The sequence below is a fragment of the Chrysemys picta genome, chromosome 9 (genome assembly GCF_011386835.1).
Source record: "Chrysemys picta bellii isolate R12L10 chromosome 9, ASM1138683v2, whole genome shotgun sequence".
NCBI lineage: Eukaryota > Metazoa > Chordata > Testudines > Emydidae > Chrysemys > Chrysemys picta.
Window position 1 is genome coordinate 15,118,240 of NC_088799.1, and position 17,112 is coordinate 15,135,351.

The window sequence follows — 17,112 nt, forward strand, 5'->3', positions numbered from 1 at the left end:
CCTCACTCACACTGAGCAAGCACTTACTCCCAGGAATAGCCTCACTGACTTTCCTATGATTATGGACTGCAGAATAAGACCTCAATCTTGCAACTGAACCCAAATGAGCCTTTAAACCTGCACAGAACCTAACTGGAGTCAATAGGGGGTCTATCAATGCATATGCAGGATCAGGATCTACATTAGATAAGGAACAGCATGTGGAATATATTAATACTTCAGATATAGTTAAAGACAGAAAGAAGAACAACTTCTCCCAGCTTACACCTAAATATGCCTGAAGTCAAGGTGACCCAAAAATCATAGCACAGGCAGTTTATTCAACGCAAGAGAAAATACAAAAACAAAGGAGGAGCAAGTCCCTGAGATGAATCTTTTCACATTCACAGATGAACACTTCCCACTATTCTCGATCAATTTATTTGTATTTGTCTATTTTAGGTGCTTCTTTTGTCCCCATCACTGTAGTATCTGAGCGCCTTACAATCTTAAATGTATTTATCCCTAGGCATAGACAGACTAAGGTTACATATGAACTACAAAGTATACACAAAAAGAACAGGAGTACTTGTGGCACCTTAGAGACTAACAAATTTATTAGAGCATAAGCTTTCGTGGACTACAGCCCACTTCGAAGACTACAGCCTACTTCTGTTCTTTTTGCGGATACAGACTAACACGGCTGCTACTCTGAAACAAAGTATACAGTGTAGACACAGCATATGCCCACAGAAGGTGTTTTTCTGCCACTGTAGCGATTTTCTCTCTCTAAACAACGTTAGCTAAGCCAAGGACAGAACTATGTTCCTAGCAGGTGTGGCTTTTTCCACATCCCCGACAGCCATAGGTATGTCAGTATAAATTTTAAGGGCAGACCAGGCCTAAGTGACTTGCACAAGTCTGTAGTGGAGCAGAGAACGGAATGGAGGTGTCCCACGTCCTAGGTTAGTGCCCTAAACATAAGGTTATCCTTCCACTCACTCCTACTAAACCTAATTACAAAAAAATGAATTTATATTTCCAATTTTTCTGAAATATCTTAAAAAATTGACTGGTTCATCCAGATACTGTTTGTAGCAGAGATCTGTGAAGGAGAGCGGATAGACTAAAAATATCGCTCCATATTTCATACTTAACACTAATCTATACACTCAAGCTTCAGCATGTTACTTGTATATTCGGGGAAAAGGTTGTGTTTCACTGCTCAGGGGAATACTGAAATTCGCATACAATGACAAACCTATTTAAATCTTCACAGGGTGTTTTTTTCAATATTAATAAAGTCTACTATCAGCTTTGACAGTTTGTTTTCAGGAGACAAATCTGCTCTGTCTCCCTATATTATAGAAGCAAATACACTGAATGAACTAAAGAGTTGCAAATTCACCAGAGGCATTGATGAGCTAACAGAAGAAACATCGTTTATGACGTGTTCTGAACACAGAGCATTTTTACATTGTCACTACAGAGGTACCATTCCTATAGTCCTCAGCCAAGTGAACATAATTATTAATATTTCAAGGTGCTTGCCTCAGTGATCAAATGGTAAACAATTAACTGGAGGAACTCATCTTCCTTTAAGCTCTGGAATATTTTTATAAGGGGAACTTGGCTTCCCTAACTTTCCTTAAATTTATTCTACTCAAAAAACATTGTTAGGGTTTCTTATGAACCACACTCATCATTAAGCTTAAAGTGGATACGAAGACTAGAACGTGACCATGTGTACAAGTCCATGAATTCATCTAATATTAAGACCATACCACTGCCCACATGCTGAGCAACAGTCTCTCATTGTTTACTTGTACAACACCTTCTGTCTCTAGCCATCTGTTGTCTCTTGTCTTATACTTAGATGACAAGCCCACTGGGGCAGAGCTGTGTTTTTGTTGTTTGTACAGCACCTAGCGCAGGGGGTCCTGGTCCATGACTAGGGCTCCTAGGTGCTACAGTAATACAAACAACAACAACAACATATTTGCCTCCTTCTGGACACGCCACAAAACCACCACAGATTCCTGCTCAATCCAACATAATTGTGAAGTTCAAGGTTCAGGACTGGAATAGCAACAGTTTGACAAGATCAGGAGTGAGAGGCATTGGAGGAAATCTGTATGGCATCTGCCTGCACTGTATTACCTCTACCTCAGGTCAGTACTTCATTTCCCTTATTTTCACAAGCTCTAGATACATTTGTGAGTGTAATAAACATTTATTTTTAAAAGACCAGATTTATTAGGCCTAACCATTTGTAAAGATGACAGCTCAGCATTTTAAAGTTGTAACCGAGACAAGTATGTCTGTATCAAATTGTGAACTCCATTTTGTATCGTAACCTCCATTTTGCAATGGGACCTCCATTTTGTATGGGGTGCTGAACACATCACCTTGCCAAAGGTAAGATTATTGGATTGCATTTCAGATAGCCGCCCTAACCAGGAAATATACTTGACACCTCACCAAAGGACAATCACAGGACAATCTGGAGCCATCAACTTTAATGGTCTCTCAACTGCTGGCTCAACCCCATGGCACAATGGATCTTCTACACAGAGGTGCCTGCATGGCTGCTAGACCTCAGCTTGGACACATGGGAAAAGAAAGGAGTCTGTGTTTAAGTGGGGGTGCTTCTCTGAGCAGGGGAGCAGATCATCACCATATGTAAGTCAGAATGCCTGGAGAGGCAGAAGGCATTCTGCCAAGACTGAAATGTTGACAAACAAACCTCAGACTCAGAGGAGAGGAGAAATCAGTCTAGGGGAGGGTGTGTGTGTGTGTCAGGACTTTACTTATTTTGCATAGATCTGTACCTTTCTAGGGATTTTTACAAGTAAAGTGACTGTGGTTAAGAAATTCCTTAGCCAAGCCTGTGTTCTTTGCTTCCCTGCTGTATCATCCCCAAAGAGGTTAAATTAGAAGCCAGAGTCCCCACAGCCATGTGGAACTTTGAGGGACCAGGTGTTAATGACTGGGGAGGTTGGGAGGGGGCTGGGGAAGTTGGTTTCAGGGTCTTGGTCAGCTAGATTGTGGAGTCACACATCCCAAAGAAGGGTTCAGATGAGAGGTTTGAGCCCCAGTGTACCCCAGGAACTCTAGAGACAGAAAGAGTGATTTGACTCTATCCAGACCTAGTGGGCTGAGAAGCATATGGGGCCCAGCTGTTGGGTCCATTCACAGGAGACTGGTGCGCAAACAGTGCGATAGCAAGCCAGGTTGTGACACAAATATTTTACATATAATCTTAGCTATCTTATAATACTCTTGATTTCACATTTTGTTTTTCTACATGTATTGGCTCTCCATGTTAATTATTCTTACCGGCTATTGTACCTAACTTGTTAATCAGACAATCATTTCACAGGTGCGCAGATGCATACCATTCTAGGTTATTGCATTAAAGAACATACTACAAGAAAATTCATTTTTCTTCTTCAAGCTATAGTGACTCAGCTAGTTCTGCATCCAACTTTATCACCTACTTCAACTGCCTGCTGTAATAGACAAAGATTATTTTTTAGCTACCATAAATGAAAGTGTAACTTCCAGAAATATTTTCTAAGGATATGTTAGGCAGCAGATAGATATTTATTTTAATGCTAAATAAAGTTTGCCCTAAAGTCATTAAACCAATTCTTTATATTTACGGAACAAACGCACTGGGCCACATTTTCAAATGCAAGCTTTAAATCTGGGAGCACAATTTCACAGAGAATAGTTTCTGTATGTGCATTTTTTTTCTTCAAATAATCATTGGGCAAAGTGTGAAAAAAACATGGCTGTATGCACATGCTATGCTATATTTGTATGTGCAAGTCAACATATGCCTAGGTTTTTACATGCATAAAGGCAGCTTACGTGCACAAACCCAAGTTTGCAACTATTGGTCAGGGGGGAAAAAATCATTCATCTAATTTCTGAGGTTTGAGTTGAAGCTTCCAACAATTTGGCCCATGCTGTTAAATAGTCTTTTTAGATTGTAGGGTAACATTTTCAAAAGTACTGATATGGCTTACGAGTCAAGTCCCATTTTCAAAAGTGACTTAGGGCCAGGTTTCTAAAGGTATTTAGGCACCTAAAGATGCAGATAGGCATCTACTGGGATTGTCAAAAGTACTTGGGCATCTAATGCCCTTTGAAATCCATGGAAGTTAGGTGCCCAGGTGCTTCTGAAAATCCCACTAGGTGCCTATCTGCATCTTTAGGTGCCTAAACACCTTTGAAAATCTGGCCTTTCAGCACTTTGGAGCCTATGTCCCATCGACTTCCAGCGAGACTTAGACTCTTAAGTGCCTACTTTGGAAAATAGAACTCAGAATTCTAAGTCACTAGACTGAAGGGCAACATTGTCAGAAGTGCCTGTTTTGCATAGATACTATACTGAAGTAACTAGCAGTTGCTGAGGTGGACAGAAAAATGTCAATACTACTCCCTACCATTTAACAAATGACTCAAATCGAGGGCTAGACATGAACGTATTTTATCAATGTTATGTGTGTGTATATGTATAATGATGGTACAGAAAGCTCTTTGATCTATCTACAGCTATTCTTTTAACTACTAAATCATCTTCTAATCTTCCCCTCTCTCTTTGTTCTCCACCCTTTGCATTAGAGCATGTCAGTGCCACTTACAAGAGACCATCTGCTTGCGGCAATGAGACAGAGACAGAGCTAGTAAAGCACACTCCCCAGTAATCCTGTGGCTGCATTCATCACTCCCACGGCAGCTGCTAGTGCCATGTCTGCTTGCCTGATATGTCTAAATAAGAAACTGCATGACAAGATGTTAGGACCAGAACTGTACACACAATAGCTTCTGCAAACCAGGTATATTTTAAACCATCTCAAACTTATGAAGTTACCTCCCGACCCCCACAATGGGTTTCTTTAATTTATTCTGCCATCCCATTTCCAGTTTCCTCCCTATTCTTGGATGAGGACATATGTAGGGATTCCATTTCTTGTTTCTAGTTTTATTTTTGGCTACTTCAGTATCTTAAAGTTGCAGGGAAAAATCTGGTTTTATGGGTTTACATGGATTATGATTACATCAGTTTGAGCAATGAAATAAACATTATAAAACTATTCAACGCCAACCTATCTTCCCACACTGTCTATAACCACACATGCAAAACCCCATAGCCTATTAGGCCGCTGACCTACATGACCAAGAAGGAAATCATGGGGTTTCTGAACAGGAAGTGACACAGTCTGTAATTTACAGAGGACAATGTGAACGGGATAGGAATTCCACTGACTGCTCCTCTGTAAGGGAACCTTGCCATTAAAAAAAAAAAAAAAGACAGTTCTTTAAAAAGTTATAATTATGGTTTAAAAAGCAGAACCCCTAGAGCATATGCCCAAGAGCCCCGGGTCCATGCAAGACAGTACTCAAGCTATCCCCAGTGCTCAGAAGGATTTGCTGCATTTTCAGCAATTTGTTCATATTAAATCAATCCATTTTCCTTCCTCCTCTCCCCATCCCTCACCCTCCCAGGGTCACTCCTACCTTTAAAGCACTTCTTACAACTTTCCAGCATACACACCATTCTCCTTTACTGACCATCAACTACTTCCACCTTAAGGACACAACTCTGCCCCCACTGGAACCTGCCAGTCATAAGAGGCTGGGAAGAAAATCTACGGTAGCAGTCAGTAACTCACTCATGCTCCTACACCGAAATTGTCATCTCTCTGCTAGCTGGGAGATACAGAGCCCATAGCATCATGAAGCTTGGCCACAGAGCCAGTCTTAAATAGGAGTTTGTAAAAGAAGACTGGCAGATTTTAAAAATGCCAGTAATTATGAATAGCAGTATATCCTGAGGTGTTTAACAAAGGTCATAAATAATTATTGTGATGGGTTTAAACAACAGATTTTCACATGATTATAAAAGCAAGAGATTCTGGCACCTATGCTGCATGACCATATTTCAACCATTTTAAGCTGTAACTTAGTGATAGCGTATATCTGACTATGAAGCCCAGCACTGTTCGTTCTTTAGGGTGCTACAGCTTTTCAACAAATCCAGAGAATCTGGCTCAAAAGAAGTAAGTATAAGCCATGCATTCTGAAATCTCCAGGCATGTACTATATATGTAATTCTCAACTCATATCAGTCATTTCTCACAAGATGCATAATCATCAAAATAACTTAATGCTGTATTTTAGTCAACATTTTAGTTCAAGCAACACCATCTCATTGGGTAAAAAAAGTAGAGAGAATTATTTGTTATATTCATTTAAAAACATTTTAACATAACACATAAGAAATATGCTTAAACAGTGTGAAATGATGCTCCCATTAGCAGAACCTCCTTTCTCATCCCATCTCGCTACTCATCTCCCACATGCTCTATTGCCATTTTTGTGGGCTGCACCACATTGATTTAAACCTTTTTGGGCAAGGATTGAGTCTTATTTTCCTTCAAAGCATCATGAAAAATAATGGCATTATAAAAATAATAGATAATTTGTTATAGGATAGAGGATACTGCTCAGGTTATAGTTACTAATATGAAAAATGGATATCTGAATAGGATATTAGTTTAGCAAACATCACTAACAATTACAATGTATTTTATAGTTCTGTACATTTTGGGTGCTACTGTAATAATTAATAAGATCCCTTACAGAAAAATTATATGGAATTCAATAGAGAACAATATGAAATCTCTAAAATCAACCCACAGAAACAATATCATTCTCTATTAAATACTATGGAGATTTTAGAGTAATTTCTACAGACCCTTATTTGGGCCCAGATTCAGGAAAGTATCCCCATTCTAGACAACATTTACTCATGCTTTCAAAGGTGCATAAAGCTAAGCACATGTTTAAGTGCTCTTCTGAATCAGGGTTTCAAATTCTGTAGAAACCTATTGATTTAATTCCTAGTCAAAGAATAGGGTTTTTCCACAAGGGCGCTGTCACACCATTCCTCTTATTTTTAAAACATATTATTATTACCACCACCAGGCCATCCCTTCCACCACCAACCCCTTCCCACCTCCCCATGAGCTGAATCAGCTCTTTGGAAAGCCCCATATTTCTCTTAGCATGGGAAGGAAGCAGTGAAATATTGACATGAGGCCGAGTTTTCCAAAGTGCTCATTCAGTGCTGTGGCAGAAAAGCAGAACACTTTTAAATACATTTTAAAGATTGAGTGCATCGGTAGTCTGGGAATTACAGACCCTGTGATTTGTATCACACTTTTCCCAATGAATATCATGTATGAATACAAAAATTGTTCTTGCATAGTATACAGCATTTGTTCCTCCATATTGTTATTATTTATATTATTTAGTAGTATTATGGTAACATCTTGAGGCCGCATCCAACTTTGGGGCCCTATTGTCTTAAGTAGTGTCCAGATGCATAATGATTAGGGTTACCAGATAGCAACTGTGAAAAATCGGGATGGGGGTGGGGAGTAATAGGAGCCTATATAAGAAAAAAAATCCCTTTAAAAATGGGACAGTCCCTTTAAAAACAGGACATCTGGTCACCCTAATGATACACAGTCCCTGTGTTCACAATTTAAAGACCAAGGGTATGAGGGGGAAATGACTTGGTTAAGAGCATACATTTTATTTTGCTTTTAACTCTCACCCGAAGTCAGAGCCAGGAATAGAACTCATATCTCCTAATTCCCAGTCCAGCACCCAATCCATTAGACCACATTGCTTCTCCAATAAAACACCCACTCCAATTACCCGTTAAAAAGTGTCAAGTTAGGAGACACTGCTACTGACAGCATGCATACAGCTCTGTAAAAGACAAGAGCTTTAAATGTGTCTGTCAATAAAAACACAGTGCATGCCACCCAGAATCTGAACAGAGAAAACCTGGGATTCCAAATTTATAACACAACAAATGTTCTTCAAAAGCCCATTCCCTTGAGGAAACTGATTTCTACACCATGTAGTCTAACATTGGTGTTAAATAGTGTTGTTTCTACTCTCAAATGAGACCACCAGAATCCAGTACCTGAGAGTTTCTGCACCAGTTATGTATAGGGATCCTAAAGCACCATCCCTTGGCAGCCAGTGTGGCAACAAGACTGTTGTTGTTTAAATGACAGCAACATGCCTGCCAAAATCACATCACAGAAGCTGGCTTACCAGATTGCTTTGAATATTCAGAATGAGCCTGCCAGCTACTATTTCATATACACATCAAGCAAACTGAGGATCTGACCTAAAACTTTAAGTACTAAAAACACATCACAAATCTAATTTTGTGAATTTATGCAAGGAAACCTATCACCTATGGTACTTCTGTTTAAAAGGTTTCCCTCGCCCAAGTTTGTACCTTCCTGTCTGTCTCCTGAAATCCCAAAGATTTTTACAAACATCTGCTAAATCACTAAAAAGACTGTGAAAATTATTCTTTTCATCCTTTCAGTACTAAAATTTCCCCCCAGGATTATGTGTAAATTTGGAAGAAGCAGTCAGCCAATCAAACTTCTGACTCTTAATAGGCTTTGATCCACAACGAAAAGCTTGCAATTTAAACACCTTTGCTACTTGTCACTTTCGGCCATTTTATTTTAGTGCTCTAGATACTGGGTTGGTTCCCACTAATAAAGTTATCAGATTCGATGTTTTAGTTTGCTTTTAACACTCATCCCAATTACTAAAAGAGATCATGTTGTTTAACCAGTTATTGATAAACCTGCAAACAATTCAAGCTGAAACAAAATACATGTAAATACAAAATAGCAGCTGTAATTAGAGGGATGCATTGTACAGATATCAAATATGGAACCCGAGGTGGGGCTCTGTTCATTGTGAATTATTCCAGGGCCCCTGAGATTACCTTTCTGCATATCTTGCCACTGCACCTGACAAGTCAATTAGACAGAAAAATGTTCAGTGCACAGGAGGCTTTTAAAATATATAAATTAGTATTGTGACATATTTGGCTCCAGGCCTTCCCCAAAAGCACTGCCATGGGCTGAAAAGCTCATACTAACGAGCAGCACATTCCCTGTGGAAAATTCCTCCTAATTCTGAGGAATTGCTTTTTATTCCCCTTTTGTTGCCCATAAGCAGTATTTGGGCCATGGACTTAATGCCAGATGATTCTTAGACTTATTTCAGTGCAGCCATAGTTGGGAATGAGCTTGTCAGTCAATTTCAAAATGCCAGCGAGTTGTTTGCTTTATTAGGTTGGGAGGAGATAGAGTGATGTTAATTATCTGGTCTCCTGCTAAGAAGGATTTTTCCCCCCAATTTGATGGAAGACACCATGTTATTTTCCATCATTTGGTCCCTTTCCACTTTTAAGACTCTTCTTGGCTGACAGAGTGGACGTTCCATGGCCCTGACTTCACTAATTTTCTTGGCATTTCAATTGTACTCATGTTCCACAGCTGTGGAGCAGTGCCGGCCTGCAGAACTCCCTGGCCTTAGCAACCACAGAGGCAAAACTGTAATGCAGAGAGGCCCCACGATAAAAGGGGAGATGAGAAATGTCCAACATCCATAGAAGTGTTTATTTCTCAACATTGTGAGCAAAAGGAGGCACAACGGCCACTGGCAAGAATCAGTATTGTAGGTCTAATTCCTTGTACAACAGCAGAACATCAAGTCCAACATAGTTTATAGTGAGAGGCCTATTCTCTTTGAGACACAACCCATTTTGCATTGTTCCTGACAAAGTGGTGAATAAATGAATATAGAGGCCCTTCCATTCATTTCTCAAGGATAGCTCCCCTGGCAAGATACTAAAAACCTGTTTTTGTTTTCTAATTTAAACTACAGACATTAAAAATTATCTGTTGCAGTCAATGGACATGGCAAAACGTTCCAAAGCAAAATGAAAGAAAAGCCTTTGTCTGCAGCCTTGACATGCCAGATCCTATTAACATTAGATACTGCCATAGAAACAAAGGGGACTACTGTGAGGACAGCACAGGTGTGCTGTTTCATAAGCTTCATCATGGCTACAAAATCATGTAGGAGGAAGAACTCTGTCATGCCAAGACAAACATTAGAAATCTTCCTTTTTTATTCCCTAGGTAAAACACACGTGTCTAACAAAACCTAACTAATTCCCACTAAGCATAGCATGATGTGACATTTATGCACACAAAAGGTACGGACAATTTATTTCACATACTTGCTGAGCCAGTTATATAGATAGCAGAATATGAAGAGGCAGGAAAGTGTTATATTTTACTGAGATACATGCACCTGATATGGAATTATATTATATCCCCATTATCTTCTCTACTCCTCTCTTTCTCCCTCTTTCTATTTTTCATCCAATTTGTCTTTTCTGGTATAGTTTTTACATGCCTGAGTCTGGCAACACTGGTTGCAGCAGGTAGCAACAGCCAATGCAAGCCTACACTCAGATTCCTCTCAGGCTAATAATTCAGCATCAGAACTATGTACTGTATTAGCAGCTCAAATGCTTTCTTTGGAAGGAAGGTTGGCAGCCGAAGTGGGGAAGGGCTGGAATTTTCCCATCCCTCTTGAAGATCTTCCTTGGAAACTTAGTACTTTGCGGTAATTATATTCTATCTGGTCAGCAACACTAGTAATCAATTTGAGATACTCAATATCAGTTGGGTTTATAGCACATGACATCAGTTTGCGAACATAGTAACACAAAGTTTGTATGGGATGTAAGGTTCTGCAATATTAGCAACAGAAAATTTCTTTTCCATTTCTATTGAAGACAGCTGTACAAAATTAAGGGGCCAGCCTGGCAGCCACTCCGCACATGGAGCCACTATTGGTTTCAATGGAAAATGTATGAACAGCACGGTGTGCAAATTAGGCCCCTCGATTGGAAGTCCCATAAGAAAAATCTTTCCACATTCTGCCAGTATAATGCACAAACAACAGCCATTTAAAGGATATAAGATTACAAAGTGCCTGGCCTAATGCAGGAGTGTCCCCCACTAAGGACTTATCTGCCCCTCCACACATTTTCTTCTGCAAGCTCTGACTCCCTTCTTTGGGTTTACTCCCCTATTCTGTTGCTTCCCTATCCTGGAAGCTGTTTCATTTGACTCCCATTTGTGGAGCACATGATGCTTTTACAGAACAGCAAATGGCTTCAACAGTGAAATTATCTTTCTTTGATAATTTCACTACTGTCAACACAGTATCACTGTTTTCCTCATCAGAGGTGAGTAATGACAATCCTATAAATTTAGAGTGAGAAAAAAGAAAGATGGGCAGAACCGTGGTGGTGGTGGTGGGGGGGTACAAATAAATAGGAAGGCATAATCCAAATCTCTAGCCTCAAGTAAATCTCCCTCGAGACTCGTTAGGTATGTCTACACTGCAAAGAAAAAGCCAAAGTGCCCAGTCTCAGAGCCTGGGTCAATTGACTCAGGTCACAGGGCTCAGGCTACAGAGCTAAAAAATAGCAGCGTAGATCTTCAGGCTTGGGCTGGAGCCCAGGGTTCGAGACCCTCCCTGGGTTTCAGAGCCTGGGCTCCAGCCCAAGCCTGAATGTCTTCATTGCTACTTTCATCCTCTGAGACGAGGTGCCGCAGGTTTTCTTCCATAAACAGCATCCTGAAAATTAGACAAATACAAGGGCCCTAAGACAGCCTTAACCCAATAATTAGGATAAAAGACACAGGTCAAAGAAAGGTAAGAGATTTCTAGTCCTTACATTGTGTGAATGTCTTAGCAGATATTATTTATTTATTTTGATTTATACCAAATTGTTTATTTGCACTAACATAATCCTACAAGATAAAAAGCCCACCTATAACAATCCCAATACAAATAACAAAATAATCGGGGAACTAGGTAATCAAATACAAAAAGACCATGCAATACTCTCCAGCTACCCATGCCACGTGCAGAAGAGAATCATATTATTGACAGTTATTGTAAAATTCAGGATCCAAACAGCATTTATTAACACTGTTACAGTCCAGGTGGAGTTGAAGGTGGCAAAATTCTATGTTCTATTACAGGGCCAATATTTAAATACTGACTTGTCTTTTCACAAATATGAGTTGTCCTCATCTGCTACAGCCTATCAGACACAAAACAATGCAGAATCTTACACAATATTTTACTAACAATCAGATGCCCCTATAAACTTATTAGCAGAAACGCAGTTGAAGTGGCCTGTTGGCTGCACTCAGATGTAACAAAGCCTGTAGTTAGTCAGGTCTGCCATAACCAACTGGTGCTGCTGAAAGCAAGCAACAAATTAGTGTGCCCGAAAGTCTTTCATAGAATCATAGAATATCAGGGTTGGAAGGGACCTCAGGAGGTCATCGAGTCCAACCGCCTGCTCAAAGCAGGACCAATCCCCAGACAGATTTTTGCCCCAGATCCCTAAATGGCCCCCTCAAGGATTGAACTCACAACCCTGGGTTTAGCAGGCCAATGCTCAAACCACTGAGCTAGATTACCTTAAACAGTAGGAAAATAATGCAACACTGCAGTGCTTAGTTAGCATTCTAGAATTACTTCATGTCTTCAGCCTAGCACCACAAATATACTAAAACAAATCCAGGCATCACTGGACACTCCCTTCCCAGCTCACACGTCAGATGACTATTTCCTTGTCTTTGCTCTGTTGCTGAACTTTAATGCTTTTACCATTTCCCCTCACACATACACTGCACTCTGTTATTCCAATGAGGACTTCTATTTTAAATTTCCTGGCTTAAAGTGTCTTAAAACACTATTGTCCCCAATTTTAAAAGTTGAAACACATGTGTGTGTGTCTCTCTCTCTCTTTCCTTTACTATAGTAGGCCAAATTCTGTTCAGTTACACCCATGCAATCTCAAGTGACTTTTACATCGGTGTAGCTCAGGCGAAAAGTTGGCCAACTGTGTACATATATATTATACAGACCGTGTACTATATGTATACCGAATATATAACTATAGATGCAAATATGAAGGAACTGGAACTACTCTGTAATAATTTAATATTGTATTTTCACCAGGCTACTGGGATGTTTACTGTATGAATATACTGGGCTTGTTTAAAAGCAGAGGAAAAACAAGTAGGAAGGGAAGTGAATGGCTTAAGATCAGCAACTTCTGTGCAAACACTTGAGGGCTGTTAAGGGACAATATCCTTACCGGGAAAGGCTGGCGGACACCAGAGATCAAAAAGACTACAGCAATTTGAAAAAAGGTCTCTCTCTCAAAAGACGGAGTGCTGTTCAGGAGTCCCAGACTAAGACACAGGCATCCGTTGGAGTGTCTGAAGAAGTTAAGCCTACCTAGCTCACCATCAGTGGATGGTCAGACTTAAGGGAAAACAGACATGTGTAGAGAATTATTTTAAAATCCTGTTTTTCTAAATGTTTTGTTCTTACCACAAAGCTAACAATTCCTTGGTTTAAGAAGAGTTTTTGGTCACTATATTCACCACTTGTCACAGATTCCTGAAGAGAACAGAGCACACCTGATACACAGGGTGTGGTAGGCTAGGGCCCAGTCTACGAGTGAGAGAATTGTGGAATTCCACCCCAAGCAAGATAGGTAAGGGTACGAGGCCTGAAACCTAAGGGGAAGCACTCAGAGACAGTGGACAGAGGTGCAACTAGCCTAGTACCTGTGATACACACAATACAGTATGGGCCAAATTCTCTGCTGGTGTATAAACTGGCATAGCTACATCAGCAGATAATTTACTCAATATATATATATATATCTCCGTAAATTAATATATGGAAAGAGCCATTTTAAGTCACAGGAGCAAATATACACAGTGTGTGCTTGCTCACATCTTTCTTTGCATTCTTATTTTATTACCTTACCTTATTTCTGTTTTACTCTATAAAATATTCATATGATCATTTCTATAAGGATGTTTTAGGGAAACATGGTTTTATTGCACATGAAATTAAAATACATGTAAATAAGGAACAATTCTCCTTCAAACAATAGTTTCACTGTACAGTGAGAGGCTGAAAACTCTCAGTCTGTTTAGCTTATCCAAAAGAAGATTAAGAGGTGGCTTGATTATAGTGTATAAGCGCCTTCACATGGAGAAAACACCAGATACTTAAGAGCTCTTTAATCTAGTGGAGACAGACATAAGAACCAATGGCTGGAAGCAGAAGCCAGGCAAAGCCAAACTAAAAATAAGGCACAAATGAGGGTGATTAACTACTGGAACAAACTACCCAGGAAATGGTGGATTCTCCATCTCAAGACTGGATGCCGTTCTTTAGACAAAAGTTACTAAGCTAGACACAGGAATAACTGGGAGAAATTTAACTACCTGTGGTATACAGGAAGTCAGACAAGATGATCTAATGGTCCCTTCTAGCTTTAAACTCTATGAATAGTAAGATTCCAGAAATGGTTCAAGAAACCATTCTTGATTGATGGTACTCCTGGATTGATTAGGCTTAGTTATTTGTGGATTTAAATTTGCCAAGATTAAGCATTTTTGTCCTAGAATCTCTTTCAAATCAACCATTTTGGCTTGCATCACACTCCCCATGAGGCATATTTCTTCAAGCAGAAACATTTTTAAACTGTCCAATAAGTCACTTAAATCTAATACATTTACATACTGAGATGCAATGTAGGGACACAAAGGGCAGCGTTGGTTTACAATTCAGAGGTGCTTTAAGGACTTACGTGATGTGCAAAGTCATTCAGAACCAGAGTTACCCCAATCACATGCTGCAAAAAGATGTTTTTAAGAATGGGGTTATTAGCAGGAGATACTCATGAAAGACGGGAGGGAGATGGTTTCCTCTTAAGTGCAGGTGTTTGCAAGCCTGAAAAGTGCAACAAAGAGGAATTTAAAGACATAAAAATAATAGATTACCATGTGGGTCTTGCTCGTTAGACTTTGGGCTGCTTCTTGCTCTGCGTTCTAGTTTTTTTATTCCTGGTGCTCCCCCCGCACCTCCTCCTCCACTGCTTGCTCCATTGTGACTCTTCGTATAACCATTGTACACAGTCGTGCAGTTGCCGAGGTGGCTTTTATAGATGGATGAAGGAGGGCTGTTGAGGCGGTTCTGCCGATCAATCTGTCTGTCTTTGAGTTTTTTGTGCTGCGGTTTGCTGTACTGATCTTCCCTGGTAATGTAGCTGGACATTCCATATAGTGGTATAATTTCTGAAATAACAAGAATTTATCCACATTACCTTAAAGCTAAAATCATCATTATTTAGAAACAGAGTCACATCCTGACCTAGATCTCATCAGCCCTCTACCCATCTCTAAATAAAGCTAGGAAAAACAGCAAACCTGAGATGCAGCCGGGTTACTGGCAAGGTTGTCAAACCTGTTGCATAAACCCAGCCCACATGTTATTTCAGGTTTCATGACATAATGTGATTAGCCTGGGAAATCAAATAAACGCAGACATTTTGGCCGAGTTTGCTCTGAGTCTTTGTGCTTCTTACCGGACCTCGCAGCAAAACCCAGGAAGAGCTAAAACCCAGGCAGACGGAAATTGAAGAAAAGGTTCCACACAAATTAGCAGCAACCAAACCTACAAGGTTTGCTCAGCCCTGGTGTCACCAAAATGTGTTACCGTGCAGAGGGTTCAAGGTCAGTTATTGGCTGTGTCCCTCCAGGTTTTCCAGGACAGCCAGACTTTGCAATACTCTCTACCACCACCCGCAATGGCTGATCCATGTAGCTGCACCAAGTGAAGGTACACCATTATGTGGGAGCTTGGATGAGCAAATGGGACCATAAGGGAGAAAATCTTAAAAAGAAAAGTATCATTTTCTTATGTTAAAATACATAAAGTTTCAAATAACTTTAATATGAACTTCCATGAATGGCTGTGTGAAACTTAGTAACTTGGGTTTGCAGGAAATTATGCAAACATTTTTTCATTTTTCCCTGACAAGGGTTCATTACCTTTGGATTGTGCTTTGAGCTTGGAGCGCAAACAAATTCAAGTTCAAAGCAAAATGAAAATACACTTTTGCTTTATTCCAATACAAAATATTGAAGAGACCCAAGTTTCGTTAAAGCTCAGTCTAGATTAATTCAATAATCATTCTAGTTTGCAAACTGAGCCAGCATTTTGGTTTCCAAAGCAAACATTCTACCCAGCTCTAGTGTTAATCCTTTGTTTTTGAAGCGGAGTTTGCCATACAGACTGTAATTAGAACTTGTTGAATTGCTCCAGTTGCTTGGTTCTTTTACTTCCTTTCTTTTAGAAGTGTCTTGTCATTTATTTTTCCTCATCTAGTAACATGATCACATTAAAGTGCTTGCATAAAGTAACTTTCTATATATCAGGGGTCGGCAACCTTTCAGTAGTGGTGTGCCGAGTCTTCATTTATTCACTCTGATTTAAGGTTTCGCGTGCCAGTAATATATTTTAGCATTTTTAGAAGGTATCTTTCTATAAGTCTATAATATATAACTAAACAATTGTTGTATGTAAAGTAACTAAGGTTTTTAAAATGTTTATTCAGCTACATTTAAAATAAAATTAAATTCAAATGCAGAGCCCCCCGGACCGGTGGCTAGGACCCAGGCAGTGTGAGTGCCACTGAAAATCAGCTCACGTGCCGCCTTTGGCACACGTGCCATAGATTGCCTACCCCTGCTATATATAGTATTCCAAGAATGTGGTACACTAAATGCAGTCTATGTTGGAGGGTTGGAGGACGGAGCTGATAAGGAAGAATTTACAAGTAGGGCTTTTCAGAAAATAAAATCAAATTTAATTGATGTTTTGATTAGTGTATAATCCATTTTGCATTGAAACATGTTGGGGACAGTGAATTAATATTCATTAATACAAGATGCCATTCATGTAATAATCAGAGTTTAGATTCTTTTAGTTTTGCAAACATACATGACACCACTCCAACAAAGAGGGCATCTACACTATTTTTGTCCACTGTGAATTTGTACAACTGATTGGTAACCCCAGGTTACAGAAATATTTACCACCTACAGTACTAGCAGCTGGTAGTCCGAATATCTACCTAATGTACTGGAGCTTTTGTATTAGCTTCCCTATTAAGCAAAACAGGTGTATTAGAGATAAGCAACTTGTGCCTTTGTAAAAGGGAACAGTAAAGTTCCTATCCTATCTGATTGGATACTATCCTACTGATATATCATGCCTAGAAACTGTGGCAGTATCATTTAGCCTTTAAAAAAAAAAAAAAAA

General features: G+C 39.6%; 1 protein-coding gene across 5 annotated transcripts in view; it reads right to left on the reverse strand.

Annotated features, from left to right (window-relative positions):
- The window catches only part of FNDC3B (fibronectin type III domain containing 3B), a 369,204-nt gene that overhangs the window by 142,654 nt on the left and 209,438 nt on the right, over nt 1-17,112 (reverse strand). For all 5 annotated transcript variants that reach the window (XM_042853768.2, XM_005299260.5, XM_065557752.1 and 2 more), the window contains exon 6: nt 14,790-15,083. In XM_042853768.2, the coding sequence (XP_042709702.2) occupies nt 14,790-15,083 (294 nt within the window). The remainder of the gene's footprint in view (nt 1-14,789; nt 15,084-17,112) is intronic.